This window comes from Canis lupus, chromosome 7 (genome assembly GCF_011100685.1).
Source record: "Canis lupus familiaris isolate Mischka breed German Shepherd chromosome 7, alternate assembly UU_Cfam_GSD_1.0, whole genome shotgun sequence".
NCBI classification, from domain to species: Eukaryota; Metazoa; Chordata; class Mammalia; order Carnivora; family Canidae; genus Canis; species Canis lupus.
In genome coordinates, this window is record NC_049228.1 from 11164644 (window position 1) to 11186155 (window position 21512).

Here is a 21512-nt window from a genome sequence, read left to right on the forward strand (position 1 = left end):
AATATTTAAAAACTTTTCCTAAGTGAAAATAGAATTTTTCTATATGTGAAATTCTCTTCTAAGAAAATTCTGAACTTACTATATTTCCTACCATATCCTATAAGGAAGATAGCAACAACAGAACATACTGGCAGGGGGAGGTTATGGAGCTGTCTGGAGATTTTTGCAATGGGTCTAGGCAACTGTTCTGTTAGTAAGGGTAAAGTGGGAGGATGAGATGATCTGTGTGGGCCTCCCTTGGTGAAAAACCAAGGAATAGAAGCAAGTGGTGTTATCAGTCTGAAAGTGTGCCTTATCAAATCCATCAAAGAACTAAATGTTGAATAGCAGATGCCCTTATTTATCAAGCAGTATAATAATAACAAACCCTTAAAGAAAAGTAAATTCTGAATTTGGGATGTTGAGGGTACCAAATTGCTTAAAAAGCAAGTTGATTCATCTTTGTAAAGCTTTGGTAGAAAGGTTGGTCTTTAAAGTATGAATTTGACACACATTTTCTAGCTTTTTAAAATTTCTGTACAATTTCCAACATAGTTTTATCATTATCTATGGTTATTTTTGAGTCATGTCTTTGGCAAATCCATGTGGTTTAAACTATGTAGTTAGTCCTAAGAGGCAGGGCCTGTGCCTGTGCTTAAGTATATGTCATGATTTCAGTAATACTGTCTGAAAGGAGAAGTGTATACTTCTTTTCCTTCACTTCTCATGCAGGTATAGACATTTTATGATTTCTTAAGCCCGAGATTTCAGTTTTTTTTGCTCCTGTATTTTTGAGGAGTAAGGATTGTTATAGCTACAGTTTTGGGGTCAGGTTAACATTATCATTTTTGGCTATAAGAGGGAGACTTAGCAAATTGATTATCATAAGGACTGTAAAACTCTCTTACTCTATGTTTTAGTCAGCCCTTTGACAATATGGGTTACCAAGGCAGCATTATTTTTCTGAAAAATATCTTGGCTTGTTGAGATGTGTTCTATGAGGTGTTAAACATGAGTAAAACAAAGATAGGCAAAGCACATTTTATGTTGTGATATCTTTATTGTTTTATTTAAACGTGTTTATTTACTTGTGAAATATGATGGTTTGAATCATTAGTATGAATTGGTAAGATTCTATATTGTGTTAGAATGTGAGACTTGATAGTGCTAAAATGAGAATACTAGAATTTTACTAAACTGTTCTCACCTATTTGATGTCCTTAAAAAGTTTTAGATGGTTTAAAGTCTAATCTGGGGCCAATTCTGTGTCTCTATTACATTAAAAGATGATAATGATTAGATTGAGTGACACTGATTCATTTCGTTTGCTGCCAGGTCTCTTAGGGAAAGGGACTAGTGGCTGTGGATAGAAAGGAGAAGAAGGAAGTTTGAGGAATGCTAGTCATTTTAGCATAATCCCTCTTTGGGCATTTTAGGTTAATAGAGGGAGAAGAAATTTTGAGAAAGGCTCATGAGTGCTTTTGAAGACACTTTCAGGGTCATAAAACAACAGGTAGAAAGAATGTTAGAGGTCTGGCTCTCCTCATTTTCAGAATAAGCTTAGTGTGACATACTCAGCCAGAATCCAACAGTAGCACGACTTGAGCCCCATCGATACATTTCTTTGATTCAAACACAAAAATCTAGGATGGTTTGATAACACCATCTCTTTTTGACTTTTTGTGGGAATTATCTGAGAATTTGTTTTTCTAGAGAATAGTTTATTTTTCTCCCCCATCACTTAAATGCCTATGCTATAGTAAGTATTGCTGCATTTGTGGAGAATAAAGATACTATTTTACCACCCTGGAAATTGCAAATATAGAATGTAGTAGCAGGGGAAGGGCATGTGTGGAAGCTTTTGCACGTTGGTTTTTATAGGAAAAATATTTTGAAAATGGACAGAACAGTGATCAATTTAACCTTTAAAATATATTTTTTTTCCCCTAGAGATTTAACAAAATTCAAGGTAGGAGTTTAAAGGGATTTCTCAATTTCCCTGTGTTATACTTTTAAAACAGTCTCACAGACTTATTTGGTATTTCTTTATGTTCTCTGCTTTTGACATTAGATACATATACATGACTATTCACCTAGTATTTGGGGCAATCCTCATGTAGCTTTGTATATAAATTAGTACTCTTGGTTTATGCTTTAAGTTTTGTATAGATTTTGTAAGTAAAGCAGTTGTAGAGCAGTGGTTTTGACAGCCACACAGTCTTAGGCTTCTTTTTGGCAATGTAATTTCAGAGTATATCTTTTTTTTTTTTAAAGTAGGCTCCAAGCCCAGTGTGGAGCCCAATGTGGGGCTTGATCACAGCCCTGAGATCAAGACCTGAGCTGAGATCAAGAGTCAGGTGCTTAATTGACTCAGCCACCCATTCGCTAGCCCCATATCAGTACTTTTTTTTTTCATTACTTTTTAATATAAGAATGATTGGTCCTTAATGTTAAAAAGAAAACCAAAATCCTTCATTCTGATTATTTTTTTTTAAGATTTTATTTATTCATGAGAGAGAGAGAGAGAGGCAGAGACACAGGCAGAGGGAGAAGCAGGCTCCATACAGAGAGGCTGATGTGGGACTTGATCCCGGGTCTCCAGGATCATGCCCTGGGCTGAAGGTGGCGCTAAACCGCTGAGCCACCCGGGGTTCCCTTTCATTCTGATTATTAAAAGAAAAAGAAAATTCTGTTTGAAAATCCTAAAAGAAATTCCACAAGTAGTTACTCCAGTTGAAATATTTAAATTTCCTAGTCGTTAAGAAGTTTTTCTGTGTGTCTTACCTAAATACAGAACTCTTTGTTGTATTTTTGAGTCATCTGTGAAAATCAAGGTCGATGGGTTATGATGTCAATTTCACATTAATTAATGAATCCCTGCTTAATATAAAGTCATCTTGAAAAGCTTCAAACTACATTCTAAGAGGATGGATCTGAAACTTTAGGCTTTTTTCCAGATTTCCATGAACAAAATTTACCTTTTCAAAGTTGTCATCCTTCTTTACTGGCCCAGTCAGAATATAGACGGCATTCAGCCTAGGCACCTTCATACTTTTTCTTAGATTACACAGCAGTTTTTCTTAGATTAGGATCAGCAGTCTCCTTTGGCCTGAATACCGTCAGAAAGCATAGCCAATTGACATCCAAGAGGAAGGAAGAGGAAGTAAGGGGAGAGGAAAAGAAGATGGTTATCACTGGAAGAAAGAAGAGGGGAAGATCAAGGAAAGATGGAAAAAGAAATGGGGAGCACAAAAAGTAGACTAATATCAACAGTACTAGAGGAAAATCAGCGGTGATGTCAGATGCCAGTTGGTGCCTCCTAGACTAGAGAGCAAGCCAAGGGAGGAGTGGGAAGTAATTGGCTCTAGGGCCTACTTGGTTCTCTTGTTATTGCCTGTGTTGCCTCACTCAAAATAAGGCCCATCAGACACTGGCAATCCACATTTGAAGCAGTATGATGGTCATTATCTACCCGTTAAAGGACACTGGCAGAAAATTGTGAGGACGTTCAAAGCAGTGTAAAACCAATGAACCTAGAACCTAATTCTTAGCCTCTGTAGTTGAGCAAGTTCACAGAAACCAGTAAAGAAATACATCTTGTCTGTCTCGTGAAGTGCCTCTCAAACTTTCTCCCCAAGTACTTTTGACTGTAGAGGTGATATGAAATGGGTACCCTAGGGGACAAGCAAAAATGTGATCCTGAAGCTTCTCTGAAGTCATTTTTTTTTTTAAAGATTATTTACTTATTTATTCATGAGAGACAGAGAGAGAGGCAGAGACATAGGCAGAGGGAGAAGCAGGCTCCACGCAGGGAGCCTGACTTGGGAATGGATCCCAGGACCCCAGAATCACAACCTGAGCTAAAGTCAGATGCTAAACCACTGAGCTACCCAGGCACCCAACATTTCAGAATTTTGAACAGGAAAGTGATATAATCCATTGCTTGCTTTAGGCTGGAAGGAAGTGTGCAAGAAGTCATTTGATGACTGGACTATGGTCAATATTTTTACTTTTCTCAAGTTTCTAAGAACTTGTACCCTTCCTAAAGTTTTTAAAGCACACTTCCAAAGGAGACAGTGCCTCTCAATGGAGAGGTTGGGGAAGGTGATTGGGGGCAGTGAATTTGAATCTGGGAAGGGCAACATGAGTACTTTGAGTGAAAGCTGCCAATGAGTTGTCCTTCAAGAGAATCACTACATTCAGAGATCTTTGAGTATCAAAATCATAGAAGTTAGAGCTAAATTTAACCAAGAGGCACTCAGATGTAACCCTCTAACAACCCTCTGTTACAGATGAGGTCAGCTGGTTTCCTCAGGGCTCTTCACCCAGGCCTCCTGATTTCCAGTCCCCAATACTCTCTCTCATACGTAACACATTTACCTGGTAGGGAAAGGATGGAGGCAGATGCTTGGGGAGGATTGGCCAGTGTAGCTTCATCTTCCTGCTCCAGCACACCCAAATGTTTCATATCTTCTTACTCTCTGTTTAAAATTCCCCACTTAGCTATTCATGTAGGTTCATAAGTATAAGGGATGAAAATAAACATCTCATCCCTTCAGAGGCAAATCACTAAAATATTTTGTCATTTTTCTCACCAGTCTTTTTTTAAATACATACTTCTAAAATTGGAATTTTATTGTTTTATAGCTTTTTAAAAATTTTAATATACCCATTTACTTCTATACTTAAACTTTATATAAACACATCATTTAAAATGCTTATGTAGGGACACCTCGGTGGCTCAGTGGTTGAGCGTCTGCCTTTGGCTCAGGGTGTGATCCCAGGGTCCTGGGATCGAGTCCTACATGAGGCTTCCCGCAGGGAGTCTGCTTTTCTCCCTCTGTCTATGTCTCTGCCTCTCTCTCTCTGTGTCTCTTATGAATAAGTAAATAAAGTCTTTAATTAAAGTGCTTAGGTAGTAATATTCCATCATATTGATGCGTGGGCGTGTATATATATATATATATATATATATATATATACACACACACACAAACACACTGGTACATATAAATATACACACACAAATATATGCACAATGTATATATAATTAAATCTCTTGTCAGGTAGTTCTGTTTTTCAGACAATCTGCTACAGGAGGAAAGACTGGACGGGGGCTAGTGTGGAGGGAGATAATTCAAGGCCACTTGAATTCCAAAAGAAGAGGATAGGTGCCAGGATATGGAAGATGATATTGAATAGGAGGAGTTTCAGTATTTTCATAGGAATGGGTTTGTTTTCTTTCTCTGGTCCACTTGACCTTTCCTCCAAGACTTAAAGCTCAAGCTGTTTTCTTAGTTTTGTAATTCCTCTGTGGTGTAGATTTACAAAGTATTGGTTAAAAGGCTGGTCTTGTGAGCACCACTTCAGTTATTTCCGATTTCCAACCTAACTACTTAAAAACTTTTGAACATTATTTTTATGATTTGTGGGTTACCCTGCACACAAATACTAAGTGTGTTATGTCAGCCAAATGGACCTGAAAGGATAGACATTGACAGGCTTAAGTGACTAATCGAATATCATTAGGAAAGGACAAGAAGGCATCAAACAGACATAAGGGCTAAAAGAACTTGTAAAATGAGTGTTGCTGATTTGTGGAGAAACCTGGAAGATGACACCTGAAAACTCATATTGCATTTCGAGAACTGGTGCTGGTGACAGATAGGGCTAACACAGATAAGACTGTAATTTGTAGATATCCTAAACACCCTTATCTTAGCCAGTAGTTTCAGTTAGGGCTTAAAACAACATATCTATCTGTACTTCTAAATATCAAAATGGGTAAATTTGCATTTCACATGCTCCTCCTTTACTTGAAAGCAATTGATTGTATAGGAGAGAGATGGTACTATAAATCAGGTTTTAGTTCTGCTGCTGATTTACTATATGACATTGGATAAGGCATTTCACCTCTCTGGCTTCTAATCTGTAATTAAAAGGATAATTACTGGTTTAAATAATTTTTGAAGTTCCTTCTGAACCTACAGTCTTTATTTCTAAAACAAAAAATGACCCCTGAGGTAGAGTTGGCTATACTTTCTTGAATTTTAAAAATTAAGCAAAATGCTGATCTAGTAGATTCATATAACTTTTAAGTGTAGCTTCTTGAAGGTGTCCCTCTATCAACTAAAGAACAAATGTCTCAGTTTAATATATGACTGCATCAAAAAAAAAAAAAGTGCAACCACAGTAGGTGACCAAAGAGGATAAGTAACTTTCAGGAATTTTGAAAGCCCAGTAGTATTTAGTATATGCTCTCTCAGCATTAAAAAGGTCACCTTGCTAATACATGTTAATTTTGAAAGTTGAATTGACCTTTGGAATTTTAATATCAACCTTTTTTGGTGTGTTTAGAGGTTGGAGCAATCACAGAAGAAACAGAAGCCTGTGATTGGTGGAGTTTGGGTGCTGTCCTCTTTGAACTTCTCACTGGCAAGGTAAGCAGTGACCTGGACATTTAATAAGTTTACCCAGATGCTACCTTGATTTCAAATTGAGAACATTTAGCCTTTGCCTTTAGTTGTTAGATCAGGGACTAAATAAGAAAATCTTTGATCTAAAAAAAGGCAGAAAAATGCAAGTTTATCTAGATTCCAGATTTTTTTAAAAGTAGAATTGTATTACATTGAATAAATAAAAATTCTGTTATGTCATAATGTTAGTATTTAGCTGTGTATGACTAAACATTCTTTCTCTTCATTTTCTGTGATTCAGTTTTAACAGCATTAAATCTGTAATGTTCATATAAGGATGTATTAGAATTCTCTGGATGTTTTAAACATCTTGCTTGAAAGCAGGAGGGAATTCTCATTTTAGCAAATGAATGTAGATTTAAAAGGTAACATTACCTTTTTTCTCAATACTGTAAATTTATCCTATCTGTTCTAGCTTAAGGACAGAATTTGTATTCTCTCTGATCAATAACTTTTAAGTAAGATGTTTGAGGTTAATAGACTTTAATAGACTATTGGTGCACATTACCCCCTGGAAAGAAGAGAGAGGAAATGAGCAGCCCTACTTTTGTAAGTAGTCATTTACCTTGAATATGTAGGTAATACTGAACTCTTAAGGTTGTTGTGGATTGTTACAAACCACTTAAAGTACAATTAAAACATAAAGTGCTATTAATATAGAGTGTTATTATTAACCAATCCTAAACTTAGATTTTTAAGAATATTAAACAATTCAGAGGTATCAAGTCCTTTTTTAGTTTTTGTGTATAGTGTAAACTTTTCTTTTTTTTTAAATTTTTTTATTTATTTATGATAGTCACACAGAGAGAGAGAGAGGCAGAGACATAGGCAGAGGGAGAAGCAGGCTCCATGCACTAGGAGCCTGACGTGGGATTCGATCCTGGGTCTCCAGGATCGCGCCCTGGGCCAAAGGCAGGCGCTAAACCGCTGCGCCACCCAAGGATCCCCCTTTTTTTAAAAAATTTTTTATTTATTTATGATAGTCACACACAGAGAGAGAGAGGCAGAGACATAGGCAGAGGGAGAAGCAGGCTCCATGCACCAGGAGCCTGACGTGGGATTTGATCCCGGGTCTCCAGGATCTGTAAACTTTTCTATTATGAGCCATTCCCTGTATAACTAAGCTTATGTTTATGCTGTGATTTTGATGATTGCCTTCATTTCAGTTAGAATTCTGTAGTCTCATGGCCCTTAGCCTGACACTGTGTTGATTACTATACCTCCAGTTAAGATGGTTGTTGAGCTTTCTGTCTTGCTGTCCATAAATCTTGTGATAGAACAGAATATGATGTTATTTGGGATAAGAAGTATACCTGATTGATTATTTCAGACTCTGGTTGAGTGCCATCCAGCAGGAATAAATACTCATACTACTTTGAACATGCCAGAATGTGTCTCTGAAGAGGCTCGCTCACTCATACAACAGGTAATTTAATTGACCTACTGGCCTACTATATCAACCATGCAAATTAGCAGAGTCCATAGTTATAAAACCTTAAGGAAATTAGTTTGGGGCAAGAAAGACTCATCACTAATTACAAATTCAGAACTACTACTGTGTATGGTTAGGCTCCTGCTATTATTTAAGTATTAGTGAGGTCAGAGGGAACAGTTAAAGCTTATTGGTGTTTAAGTCTTTTTTTTTCCCCCCAAAAAAATCCAGGCTACCGTTTAGTCCATTCCATGTATTTGTGTAGGTGTGAGATTTAAGTATTGTTTTTAGCTTATCTGGAGCTGCTCAATTTCTGCTAATACATTTTGTAACCATGTATGATGACTGTTTCTTTCTTTTTTTTTTTTTTTGACCGAATATTTTCAATCTTTTTTAAACATTTTTTTAATTTATTTTTTATTTATTTATAATAGTCACACACACACACACAGAGAGAGAGAGAGAGAGGCAGAGACACAGGCAGAGGGAGAAGCAGGCTCCATGTACTGGGAGCCCGACGTGGGATTCGATCCCGGGTCTCCAGGATCGCGCCCTGGGCTAAAGGCAGGCGCCAAACTGCTGCGCCACCCAGGGGTCCCATATTTTCAATCTTTAATTCATATTTAGAAATTTAGGAATAGGCTACTTAGGCTGCTTTGGAGAAAAGTGGTGTTAGAAAATCTTGCCAAGTTAGATTACTCCTAGCTTCATCCACTGATGGAAATTGGGCATTGATGTCAGCTAGTACATTTTCAGTAGTTTTAGAGAGACTATTGATAATTAAAGTTCAGTATTCCAGACATAGGCTTGGAACTCTAGTGAGCTTCTTAAATGGATTCCTTGCATTTAAGATGCTCCTCTAGTTTTGAATAGTGAGTTTGAGAGAGTATACTGAGGGTTGTCAGTAATGAGGTGTGATAGGCTCAACAGCAAATCAGCAAGAATTGTCATGCCTAGGATCCTTACAGGTTTTTTTTTTTTTTTAAGATTTTATTTATTTATTCATGAAAGACACAGAGGCAGAGACATAGGCAGAGGGAGAAGCAGCCTCCTTGTGGGGAGCCTGATGTGGGACTTAATCCCAAGACCCTGGGATCACAACCTGAACCAAAGGCAGATGCTCAACCATTGAGCCACCCAGCTGCCCCAAATCCTTATAGTTTTATGAGAAACATAAAGGGAAAAATTATTTGAAAAAGATCAAGAACTAACATTTTTGTTTCATGAAACCGGAATTATTTTCTTTAATCAGAGAAAACAAAATTTAAATAAAAAGGGAGAGGGAAGAATATATTAAGAGAATTACCAAAAAAAAAAAAAAAAAAAAAAAAAAAGAGAATTACCTAGTATTTTCTTGAAGAGTGATTTGGGTTCCATTCAAATACATGCACAAATATATGCAAGATATAGTGCTGTAAGCTACAAAGGTAAGACTCACAAATAATTATATTATGGATGCATTTGATCAAAGCTGTCAAAGGTTTAAAAACTACTCTGGCAAGTCAAGATAAGTAAGGAGGGGTTATAATTGATGAAGTGATTGCATTAGGAAAGTTTTTGTGTAGCGGATGTTATTTTTTGTGGAGCCCTAGAATTTTGGCTTGACAAGGTGGGATTTGGGGGGAATAGCTAGGTGGGGTGAACAGCTTCAACAAGGAAAGGAGTATTAGTATTTATTAGCATTATAAAGTAAGAAATGAGAAGTTTGGTTTCTCTGGAGTGGAGGGGTGGATATAGGAATGAGTAATAGTCATGGATGGGTGTGGAAAGGTAACTTGGAGTTCTCTTATGGAGTTTTGTTATCATGATTACCAGGGAAGAGTGATCATACTTAATTCAGTAAAAAAAAAAAAAAATGTATTTGAAGTTTTTGTGCAGAAAAATAAGAGGATCAGAGTTGTGCTTCAGGAAGATTCAATTTTCCCGGGGAATGTAAAACAAAGAAACATAACCAGGTTGGAAATGAGATGAGAATACCTTTGAGCACTTTGCAAAAGGATTAAGAGGTAATGCAAAGATATAGAATACATTTCATTCTAATAGGAAAAAAGGACAGCTGTCATTTGATTTCATCTTATTTGTTGTGGCACAAGATAAATTCCAAGTATTTTTTTGTTAAATAATTTGAGGAAGGCTAGCAAGTGCTTTTTTGTTGTTCGTTTCTCTCCTTAATGTCATTATTATATAATACTGAGAATAGAATTCCCTACATTAATTTATAAAGATCCGCTGCTCCTGTTCTTATTAGAAATTATGTTATAAAGAAATCTTGGCTTAAGGTATGTTAAATCCTCCAGTACAGATATGTATATATTATATAGTAAATCAGCATTCTGTCATTGGCCTAAGGAAACTACCACTCATGTTGAGGAAACATCATCAGGAAAGGGAAAAGGGGTCTCTTGGCATGATTAGCCATTTGTCATTTTGACTTTCCTCTTCCACTACCTCACAGGTCATAGGGGTCATTTTTTTAAAATCACAAAATGATTTATATGGAAATAATTATTCTGCTTTGGGAAGATTTCCCCCTTTAGTCTTTCAGCTCCTTGCTTTCTTCCTAGATTTCATGATCCCCTGTCCCCACGGTTCAGTCATCTCAGTCATGTGAATGGTGCTAAAGTAGACATAGTTACATTTTAAATGCAATTAAAAGAAAGATGCTTATATTTTACAAATCCTCAGAGCATGTATGTTTATACTTCATGCTGTACATTTAGTTAATTTTGGTGTATATTTAGTTAATTATGACACAATTGTTTTGTCAGTTGAAAAATATTACATGAGAAAATAGACCTTCAGAACAAATTTTTGGGTCTTCATTGTTTAGCTTATTGCCTGAGTGTTCTTCAGGAGAAGGGATACTGGCAGTGACTATTTTGGTTTTGCCACTGACTGACACATTTGTTTAAGCAGTAGAATCTTTGTGTGGTCTTTTTTGAGGCCTGCTATAGTATTTAAAATGGCAGGATAAACAAGATAGTCGTAATTATACTTTTGCCTATAGATTTATATTTACATTTTGTAGTGAAGTCCATGAACTAATTAAATTGACTTTAGTAAAAGTCAAAATAGGAACCTTTATTGAAATTTCATAATGAGGTCATGTTTTTGGAAAAAAATAGGGGTGGAAAAGCCAATTGCAGTGAAAAAGAAAGAACTACATGTTCATATGTTTATTGAAATATTAAAAAATATGCTATAGTTATATGTAATTCTTACAAGTGTTCGATATTTTAAATTTATATTAAATTGATGCCTTCCACATTTCAATCAGTTAGACGTGAATTGTCGGATTTTGAAAATGAATTTGATATATTTGGGATATTCTTACAATGTTTGTTTTATAATAGCAGCTTTTCACTTAACACCTTTTTCCAATATCTAATATTAAAATTCTTTGAGCAATTAGCTTTAATAAACAATGGTCATTTTGAATACTAGATATAACAATTTCAAGTGAGAAGATTGAGTACAGTCTTTTGAAGTATATGCTTCACACCCCTTGTGTATTTGGTAATATTGAAGTAGTAGATTCTTGGTATTTGCAGATCACATACTCAGAAGGCAGTGTCATGTTATGTTTAAGAGCATGGATTCTGGAGCCACAGTGCCTAAATTCAAATCTTGTCTTTGCTACTTACTACTTGTATGATCTTAAATAAGTTACTTAATTTCTTTGAGTCTCTTTTTTCTCATCTATAGAGAGAATAGTAACGATTCATAGAGTTTTTGTGAATTAAATTAAACTATAATAATGCCTGGCACATAGTGTCACATCAGTGTTTTCTATCATTATTATTATTTTTTTTTAATTTTTATTTATTTATGATAGTCACAGAGAGAGAGAGGCAGAGACACAGGCAGAGGGAGAAGCAGGCTCCATGCACCAGGAGCCCGATGTGGGATTCGATCCCGGGTCTCCAGGATCATCCCCTGGGCCAAAGGCAGGCGCCAAACCACTGCGCCACCCAGGGATCCCGTTTTCTATCATTATTGATAGGGCAATGGTGAAGATTCATAGTACATAGTAATTTTTATTTGCTGAAGCATGTGTGGAATTATAGGGCTGCTAAAGTAAGAGTGGGTGGGGCAACTGCTGGTGATAGAGGTGTAAAGGCCTAAAAAAGTAGTGGACTGACACACAATAGGAAATCAGTTGATATCTTTCATATAAATAATTGAATTAATGAATAGTGAATGAAAGAAAAAATAGAAATAAAGGTAAAAAGAGAAGAAACAGAAGTTTTGGTTGAATTTGAATAGTGGGATTTCCTAAATGTATAGAAACATTAATGTAAATAAATCATTTAAATCTTTCAGTTGCAATTGGCTAAATCCTGTGGAAAAAGTTACTTACTATAGGAATATTCTCAAATTTGAATGGCTATAGCCATATGAGGGAGTTGGCAAATTCTTTCTTGAGAAAGGAAGTTATAACATTGGACAGAATTGGCAAAAACAACCATCTCAGTGGCTGGAAATTGATCAAAGGGATGCAACAATCTGTAAAGTATTTATACTTGAAAAACAGCCAAACTTTGGGAATGAAGAGTGGTAGTCTGTGGCAATTTTGCTTGGACTGCTCCCATTCTCTTTTCTCTGCTTGGTCAGGTGTGAAGTTTCTTCCATATTGAAGCAGGCCACGAGAACCAACCCTGAGGTTTTGTGCATGCATATAGGAAAAGGGAAATATCCCAATTTGAAATGAAAGTAAAAACCAGGGGAGATTTGTAAGTGACCTAAATTTTTAATGTGTTCTCCTTCACTTTGGCAGAGGACAGAAGCTTTAGGGGCAGAGGTGTATTGTAACTTCTTTTCAATCACAGATTGACCACTAAGTTGTACACACACAGGATGGTCCCTAGGAAGTGAAGCTCAAAAATAAAAACAAAAAAAGAATGAGCAGAGATAGCAATAGCTGATTACTACAAAGTGATGGAAGGAGCAGACTTACAGATCTAGCTGAAAGAAGTTACCAAACAAAAAACAAACCAACCAATAGCAATGATAATGGTCTTCTTGGGAAAAAAGTTGGGAGCTAGAGTTGCTAAAATATAGCATCCAAAATGTCCCATTTTCAGCAAATATTATATGATATACACAGAAACAAAAAGTATGACTCATAAAGCAGTCAGTAGAAATTAACTCTGAATGTCCCCAGGTTGAATTTAACAGACTTTAAAGTGGTTATTATAAATATGTTCAAAGAACTAAAGGAAACCATGTTTAAAGAATTAAAGGAAAGTATGACAATAATGAATCAACAAGTAGAAATTCTCAATAAGGAAATATAAATTATATTAAAAAATAGAAATTCTCAAGTTGAAAAATACAGTAATTGAAGTGAAGCATTTATTAGGGGGAAATTGCTTTAGAGCATCTCAGCAGCTATTTTGAGATAGGTGCGAGAGGAATCAATGAACTTGAAGATAGAATGATAGAAATGATCAAATCTGAATAAAAGGCAAAAAAAATTTTTAAAAAATGAACAAGGCTACACAAATCTATGAGATAACATCAAATGTACCAGGAAGGAGAGGAAAGAGAACAGGGGAGGAAAAAGTATTTTAAAAAATAATGGCTAAAAATACCTCAAATATGATGACAAATATTGACAGCATCCAAGAAGCACAATGGACCTTAATTAGGAAAATACACCTAGTCAAATTATTGAAAGACAAAAACAAAGAGGACAATCTTGAAAGCAGCAAAAAACAAAACAAAACCCACTCACTTTATACAAGGAAATCTTAATATCTGACTTTTCATCAAAAATGATGGAAGACAGTACACACTTCCAGTTATAAAATAAATACATCATGAAGATGAAAATTACTGAGTAGGGAATGTAATCAGTAATATTGTAATAATATTGTATAGTGACAAATGGTGACTACATGTACTGTGGAAAGTGCTGAGTAAAGTACAAATTGTTGAATCATTAGTTGTACACCTGAAACTGTACTTCAATAATGATGATGATGATGATGATGATGATGATGATGATGATGATGATAAAATCAATGGAAGACAGAAGACAGTGAAATGACATGGTCAAAGTGCTGAAAGGAAGTTAACTATCAACCAAGAATTCTAAAGTGAACTATCAACCAAGAATTCTATATCCAGCAAAATTATCCTTCAAAAATGAAGATGAAATAAATTCCTGAATAAAGAGTGAGAGAATTCATTGCTAGATTTGCCTTACAAGAAATATACAGGAATTCAGCCTGAAAGGAAATGACACCATCCACTTAGTAACTTGAGTCTGTAGGAGAAAATGAAGAGTACTGGAATGGTAAAATATAAGTAATGCACTCAGCATAATACCTTCCAGGTCCATCGACGTCGAAGCAAATGGTGGGTATTTGTTGTTTCTAATGGCTGAGTAATATTCCATTGTATACCAATACCACATCTTCTTTATGCTGAGTGAAATAAGTCAATCGGAAAAGGACAAACATTATATGGTCTCATTCATTTGGGGAATATAAAAATTAGTGAAAGGGAATAAAGGGAAAGGAGATAAAATAAGTGAAAATATCAGTGAGGGTGACAAAACATGAAAGACACCTAACTCTGGGAAATGAACAAGAGGTGGTGGAAGGGGAGGTGGGCGGGGGATTGGGGTGACTGGGTGATGGGCACTGAGGGGGGCACTTGGTAGGATGAGCACTGGGTATTATGCTATATGTTGGCAAATTGAACTCCAATAAAAAAATTTAAAAAAATAAATTTAAAAAATAATAAAAAATATAAGTAATGCAAAAGATTTTTCCCCCTCATTTTTTTTCTCAACTTCTTTTAAAAGACATAGGATTGTGTGAAACAGTAATTATAACATGCTGTTGAGTTTATAACATACAAATATATTACATATATGACAATAATAGATGGCAGAAGATACAGAGCTATAGTGGAGCGGTTTCTACATTTCACTGGAATTAAATTAATATTAATCTGAAGTGGATTTTGATAAATTTTATTGATTTTTTAGAGAAGGGGATGGGGACAGGGGCAGAAGGAGAAAGAGAACCCCAAGCAAGCTCCATGCCCAGCACAGAGCCTAACGTGGGTCTCTATCCCATAACCCTGAGATCATGACCTGAGTTGAAATCAAGAGTCAGATGCTTAACTGACTGAGCCACCCACATACCTCGTAGATTATGATAAATTAAGATGCTATTGTAATCCTTACAGTGACCACTAAAAAAACAATAAAAATCAATAGAGAAACTAAAGTAGTGTATTAAAAAGTATTGACACAAAAGAAGGCCATAGAAGAACAATAACAACAACAACAAAAAAAAACAATAGAGGTGGAAAACAAGTAGAAAATGGCAAATTTAAACCCACCACATCAATAATTACAATTCAACATGGATGTCTAAACATGCCAAACAAAAAGCAGTTAATATTAAATAGGGTAAAAAAGATTCAGTTATCTAAGACACACCTTAAATTCAAAGACGCAAATAGGTTGAAAGGAAAAGAATGGGAAAATATCAATCATGCAGATGGTAACCATAAGAGAGCTGAAGTGGCTATATTAAATTCCTGACAAGGGGCACTTGGGTGCCTCAGTGGTTGAGCATCTGCCTTTGGCTCAGGTCATGATCCCTGGGTCCTGGGATAGATTCCCGCATTGGGCTCCCCATGGGGAGCCTGCTTCTCCCTCTGCTTATGTCTCTGCTTCTCTCTCTGTGTCTCTCATGAATTAAGTAAATAAATATTAAAAAAAAAATCCTAACAAAATAGATGTGAAGCCTAGAGACTTATGAGCGGCTAAGATATTTCAGTGATAAAAGGTCAGTACATACAAAGATATAACAATAAATGTATATGCTCTAATAACAGCCTGTATATGTATGATGCAAAATCTGACTGAATTGAAGGGAAAAAAGACAATCCAGTATTAATAAATAAATGGAGGCTTCAGCACCCCATTCTTGATAAATAATAGAAAATCAACAAGGATATTAAGAAGACTTCAACAATATCCAATGTCTCTGACATATATGGAACAATGATTGCAGAATACATTCTTATCCTTATGTATATAAGGAACATTCTCTAAGATCGTATGCTATACCACAAAACAAGCTTCAGTGTTTAAACAGATTGAAATCATACAACATACTCTGATTATATAACAATTTAATTAGAAATCAGAAAGCGATCTGGCAAGTCCACAAATATTTTGAAATTAAACATGTTTCTACATAGCCTGTATGTCAAACAAATCTCAAAAGAAGCTAGAAAGTGTTTTTAATAGAATGAAAACACAGAATATATCAGAATTTATCAGATGTAGCTAAATCAGTTCCTGAGGAAAATTTATGGCATATAAACACCTATAACAGAAAATTTATGGCTTAAAAACACCTATATGAGAAAAGAAAGGTCTCAAATGAAAATCTCACCTTGCACCTTAGGAAATTAGAAAATTACTAGAAAATTATGGTGTTATTAGAACAAAGATAGGCATATAGATCAGTGGACTGGAATTGAGTATCCAGAAATAAACCCTTACATTTATGGTCAATTGATTTTCAAGAAAGGTGCCGAGAGAATTTGATGGTGAAAAAACAGTCTTTTCAGCAGATGGTGTTGGGAAAATCAAATAAGTCACATGCTAAAACTGAAATGAACTAAAGACCCTTACTTCATACCATATCCTAAAATTAACTCAAAATAGCTCATAGACTTATATAGATGGGAGATTAAAAATTATAGAAGAAACCATAGGAGAAAATCTTCATGACAGGTTAGGCAAAGAGTTGTTAGATATGACTTCAAAAACATCCATAAAAGAAAACAATTGATAATGTGGGCTTTTATAAAATAAAATAAAAATAAAATAAAAACTTTTATACTTAAGAAGATATCAGTAAGAAAAATGAAAAGATAAGCCCCAGAGTGGGAGAAAATATTTCAAATCATGTAACTAATAGGGGCTTGTATTCAGAATGTATAAAGAACTCTTATCAGGGCTGCTGGCTGGCTAGGTTGATAGAACATATGACTCTTGATCTCTGGGTTGTAAATTCAAGCCCCACATTGGGTGTGGGGGATTACTTAAAGTCTAAAAAAACCCACCAAAACTCCTATAACTCGATAAGTAAACAATTCAGTATAAAAATGGGCAAAGATTCACTATGGAAGCTATATGAATGGATTAGAAAGCCATGAAAAGATACTCACCATTATTACTCACTAGAGAATACAAATTAAAATCATAGTATGATGCCACTAAAACCCACTAAAAGGGCTGTGATCAAAAGATGGACAGTATTAAGTATTGGTGAGGATGTAGAAAGACTGGAACCTCTCCTACATTGCTGGTGGGAATGTAAAATGGTACAGCTACTTTAGAAAGGTTTGGCAGTTTCCTAAAAAGCTAAACATAAATTTGCCACATGACCCAGCAGTTTACTTCCAGGAATGTCCGTGAGAGAAATGAAGGCATATGCTTACACAAAGACATATATGTGAATGTTAATAGCAATATTACTCATTGTAGCCTCAACCTGGAAAATCTACATGTCTATTTTTTTAATTTATTTTTTTGTATATTTTTTAATTGAAATTCGATTTGCCGGCATATAGTATAATATCCAGTGCTCATCCTGTCAAGTGCCCCCCTCAGTGCCCGCTACATGTCTATTAACTGGTGAATAGATTAACAAAATATTTTATATCCAACAAATGGAATGCTATTCAGAAATAGAAGGTAACAGGCTGCTGATACCTGCTATAACATGGATGAATCTGAAAAACATTGTGCTAAGTAAAAGAGGGCAACTACAAAAGGCAACATGTTTTATGAGTCCATTTACATGAAATATCCAGAAAGGTCACATTTTACAGAGACTAACAAGCAGATCAGTGTGTGCCTAGGGCTGGGGATGGAAGTGAGGATTAACACCAACTGCATGAGCAAACTTTTTAGGGTGATCAAAGTGTTCTGAGACTGGATTGTGTGATGGTTTCACAACTTTTAAAATTTACTAAGAATACTGAATTGTATACTTAAAACAGATGGATTTTATGCTATATAAATTACCCCTCAGTAAAGCTGTTAAAAACAAAATTTGAGGATGCATGAACGTCTCAAGACACATTATTTCAGCACACCCATGAAGGAGTAACTGGATCTCTCAGATTTGGGCACAATATCTAATTAACGTCATGATGTGCTTTGGAACAGGAAATGGATAGGTATAACTGTCCTATTACACTATGAGTTTGAGAGAACCGAAGTGAATTGCTCAAGGTCATGTTTCAAATCAGTTGAAAAGCCATGAACTCCGATACCCCCACCACCCCACAGCTCCCTTTTCAAGGTCATCTCATCAGTTGGTTATTAATCAAATCCATTGTCACTAGGGTTGAATCGAGCAGTTCTTTCCTTTCATATATTTTTGATTTCCTTTGATTCATCACTTGGATTCCTGTTACTTACTAAATCCTTTCTTTTTAGCTCTTACAGTTCAACCCTGTGGAGCGTCTTGGTGCTGGAGTTGCTGGTGTTGAAGATATCAAATCTCACCCATTTTTTAACCCTGTGGATTGGGCAGAACTGATGAGATGAGCATAAGATGGGGTTATCTGCACACGTTCCGATCTTCTCGGGGACAGGCATCTCCGGCACAGAGGCAGCCCTGCCTCACACTCACCGATGGAGCACCGAGACATTGGGATAAAGACCTTTAGACAAAATGTGGAAAGAAAAAGGCTGAAAGAGAACAGTTCCTTTACCACTATTCTCTGGACAAGATATTGGCTACATTTGCAAGGGGTGTTTCTGTGCAAACCTTTAAATAAGGGGTGATCTTTATCTTATCCGCATTTAGTGTTGCACATGAGTTGTAAACCCAACTGAAAGAGGGTTTCAAGAACTTCCTCTGAAAGCTCCAATTGTACATTTAAGTGATACTTGAAAGGAGGACCTTTACATGGCAGCTAATAGTGCTTTCATCTAAGCAAGATTAGTTTATATGATCATAATTAATATTTACTGAATAATACACTAAAAGTGCTTCATGAATCGTGTCATCTTTGGAGCTTAAAAAGTGAGAAAAAAATATATACATCATGTCTGATAGAAAACATGTACCACAATGCTATGTAATTGATGTATGCTGAATGTGGTTCCATGTTGATTCATACTTTCAGAGGTCCACGTGAGAAGAAAACACGTTGCCAATTTCCTCTACTTTGTTGGTTGGTACTGCTACGGAAGGTTCATATAAACACTCCCTGTCTCTCTTCAAGTTCATCTTTCTGCTCCCTACACCCATTGCCTATTCTCTCATATCTTCTTCCCCCTTCCTTTGTAAGTACATATGCAACAAAAAGGGAAGGGAGTATTTATTTCCCCAGATTGTATCAACTTAATAAGGACTAAGAAATCATGACTATAAAATAAACATGATAAAAATTGAAATCTCAGCTTCATTTAATTGCTTAAGTTTTTTGTTTTGCTTTGTTTTAGAATGGCCTTTCACCTTGGAATGTTAGCAGTTTCTGCTGTTTCTTATACTTGACTTCATCTTAGGTTTTTGGTTTGGTATAATAAGAACCGAAGGTTCTCATCTAAGTGGAATTGAATGGCAATCCTATTTTATACTTAGTGATGGGATTTCCAGATTTGACCTCCTAATCTACTTGACATTATGTAGAAAGAATATGAGTTTTTACACATCTCCAAACGTTTGTTTGTTATTTCTGTATGCTGCCAAGATAGCTCTTGCATTTGTGCCTTGTTTATAACAATTTACAAATGTTTTTAAAGCATTAATGTCTGTTTTTTAAACTTTATCCAAAGAAAAAAGAGTAAGTCACTTTTTTGGAGTCAGGAGCCATCAGAAAAAATGAACATTTTCCATATATTTTAATCCTTCAAGTTTTTGAGATCTATGTGAAAGCCCATTCCTACTCCAAGAGCATCTTTACAGCTTCCATCTGCCATCAGCTAGGTCTTCCCATCAAAGTAAATGGGAGCCGAAAATGTTTTAGTGAAACAAAGGAAATGTGCAAGCATTTTTTCTCTTTCTATTTTCCTACTTCCCCTTTTTCCTTCTGGTTCCCTTATAACCTGAACCTCAGATGGAGGACTGCAACAACACCAGGATGGGGAGCAGGTCACCAAGATCAAAGCTCAATCAAGATGACATCACTCCCTGGAACTGGATTTCAACTCACCAGCCCCCTGGCCTCATAACAGGAACTCGTGCAGGTGAGACTAAAGAATGACTTCCTGTGTAGGACCAGTAGGAAATCTGCAAGTGCTTAGAGCTAGCCACTGCAGAGCTTCCTTCCAGAAGTGCCCTATGACATGAAACTGGGCCTTCACATCTAAGGTGAAGCTCCCAGCCCTGCCACATGATTTTGGTTTCTTGGATTCAGGACAGTAATGTCAACAGATGGCTGCTGTGTCAATGTGTTGACAGAGTTCCATTGCTTCAGTTCCCTCTTTCTATTTGGTTGGAACTTAATGTAAATACATCATTTGCAATCATGGTGGACATGAATTATTATAGTAATAAACACATAGGATGTGGCTTTGGGATGATGAACCCAAGTCTGTTTTCATTTGATGATGTGTAAGTATATTAAAATATTAGTATTTCTAATGCTCTGAGTGATACTGCTGTTTTGTTTTTAATTTTTATTTTTTTGAGCATGGGTCCTATGAGTCAAAACAGAACTTGCCACTTCGCATTTTTCATTTGATTTTTTTATTGAAGTAAAACATACATAACATAAAATTGACCATTTTAACCACTTTTAAGTATATAGTGGCATTAAGTACTTTCCCATTTTTATTGAACCATCACCACTGTACACCTCAAAACCTTTTTGTTATTCTAAACTGAAACTCTATACCCATTAAACATTAACTTCCCATTCCCCTTCCCCCTAGCCCGTAGTAAGCACTATTCTATTTTCTGTCTCTATGAATTTGACTCTCCTATGTTTCTTATGTAAGTGGAATCCTATAATATTTGTCCTTTTGTGTCTGGCTTATTTCACTTAGCATAATGTTTTCAGGGTTCATCCATATTATAGCATATGTCAGAATTTCATTCCTTTTTAAAGGTTGACTAATATTCCACTGTATGTAGAGACCACATTTTGTTTAGCCATTTATCTCTCACTGGACTTTGGGGTGTTTCCTACCTTTTGGCAGTTATGAACGTGGATGTATAAACATCTGTTCAAGTCCCTACTCTCATGTGATTTTATATTTTTATAGGAAGTACCAGTGTCATTGACTGTTCTTTTATGGTGCTCTTTGTAAGGGAGCTTTTCCACCAGGTGGTCAGTAACATGGTGGTATAATGCCATCTATCTTAACAAAAGGATGTGAAAGTCTACTATTTCTGTTTCACAGAAACACTTAAACTCCCTAAGAGTAAGCATTACATGAGTTTTAATTTAAGCATTACATGAGTTAAGACTTTTTGAGACATAGAAATTTTCAACTTATTGCTTATAGTAACTGAACTCTTAATAACATATTTAAACCTGCCTTTTAAACATTTTAAAACACCTACAATTTCTGTTGTGTTTTGACCCTCAAGTTTTTTCTGTCCTGTCTTATTTCAGTTGTTGTC

The 21512-nt window shown here is 35.7% G+C and overlaps 1 protein-coding gene across 11 annotated transcripts in view; it reads left to right on the plus strand.

Annotated features, from left to right (window-relative positions):
* Positions 1 to 19344, plus strand: part of RPS6KC1 (ribosomal protein S6 kinase C1) — a 177422-nt gene extending 158078 nt beyond the window's left edge. For all 11 annotated transcript variants that reach the window (XM_038542113.1, XM_038542116.1, XM_038542124.1 and 8 more), the window contains 3 exons: positions 6337 to 6419; positions 7786 to 7881; positions 18374 to 19344. In XM_038542113.1, the coding sequence (XP_038398041.1) occupies positions 6337 to 6419; positions 7786 to 7881; positions 18374 to 18484 (290 nt within the window). In that variant the 3' untranslated portion in view covers positions 18485 to 19344. The remainder of the gene's footprint in view (positions 1 to 6336; positions 6420 to 7785; positions 7882 to 18373) is intronic.
* The last annotated feature ends 2168 nt before the right edge of the window (positions 19345 to 21512 follow it).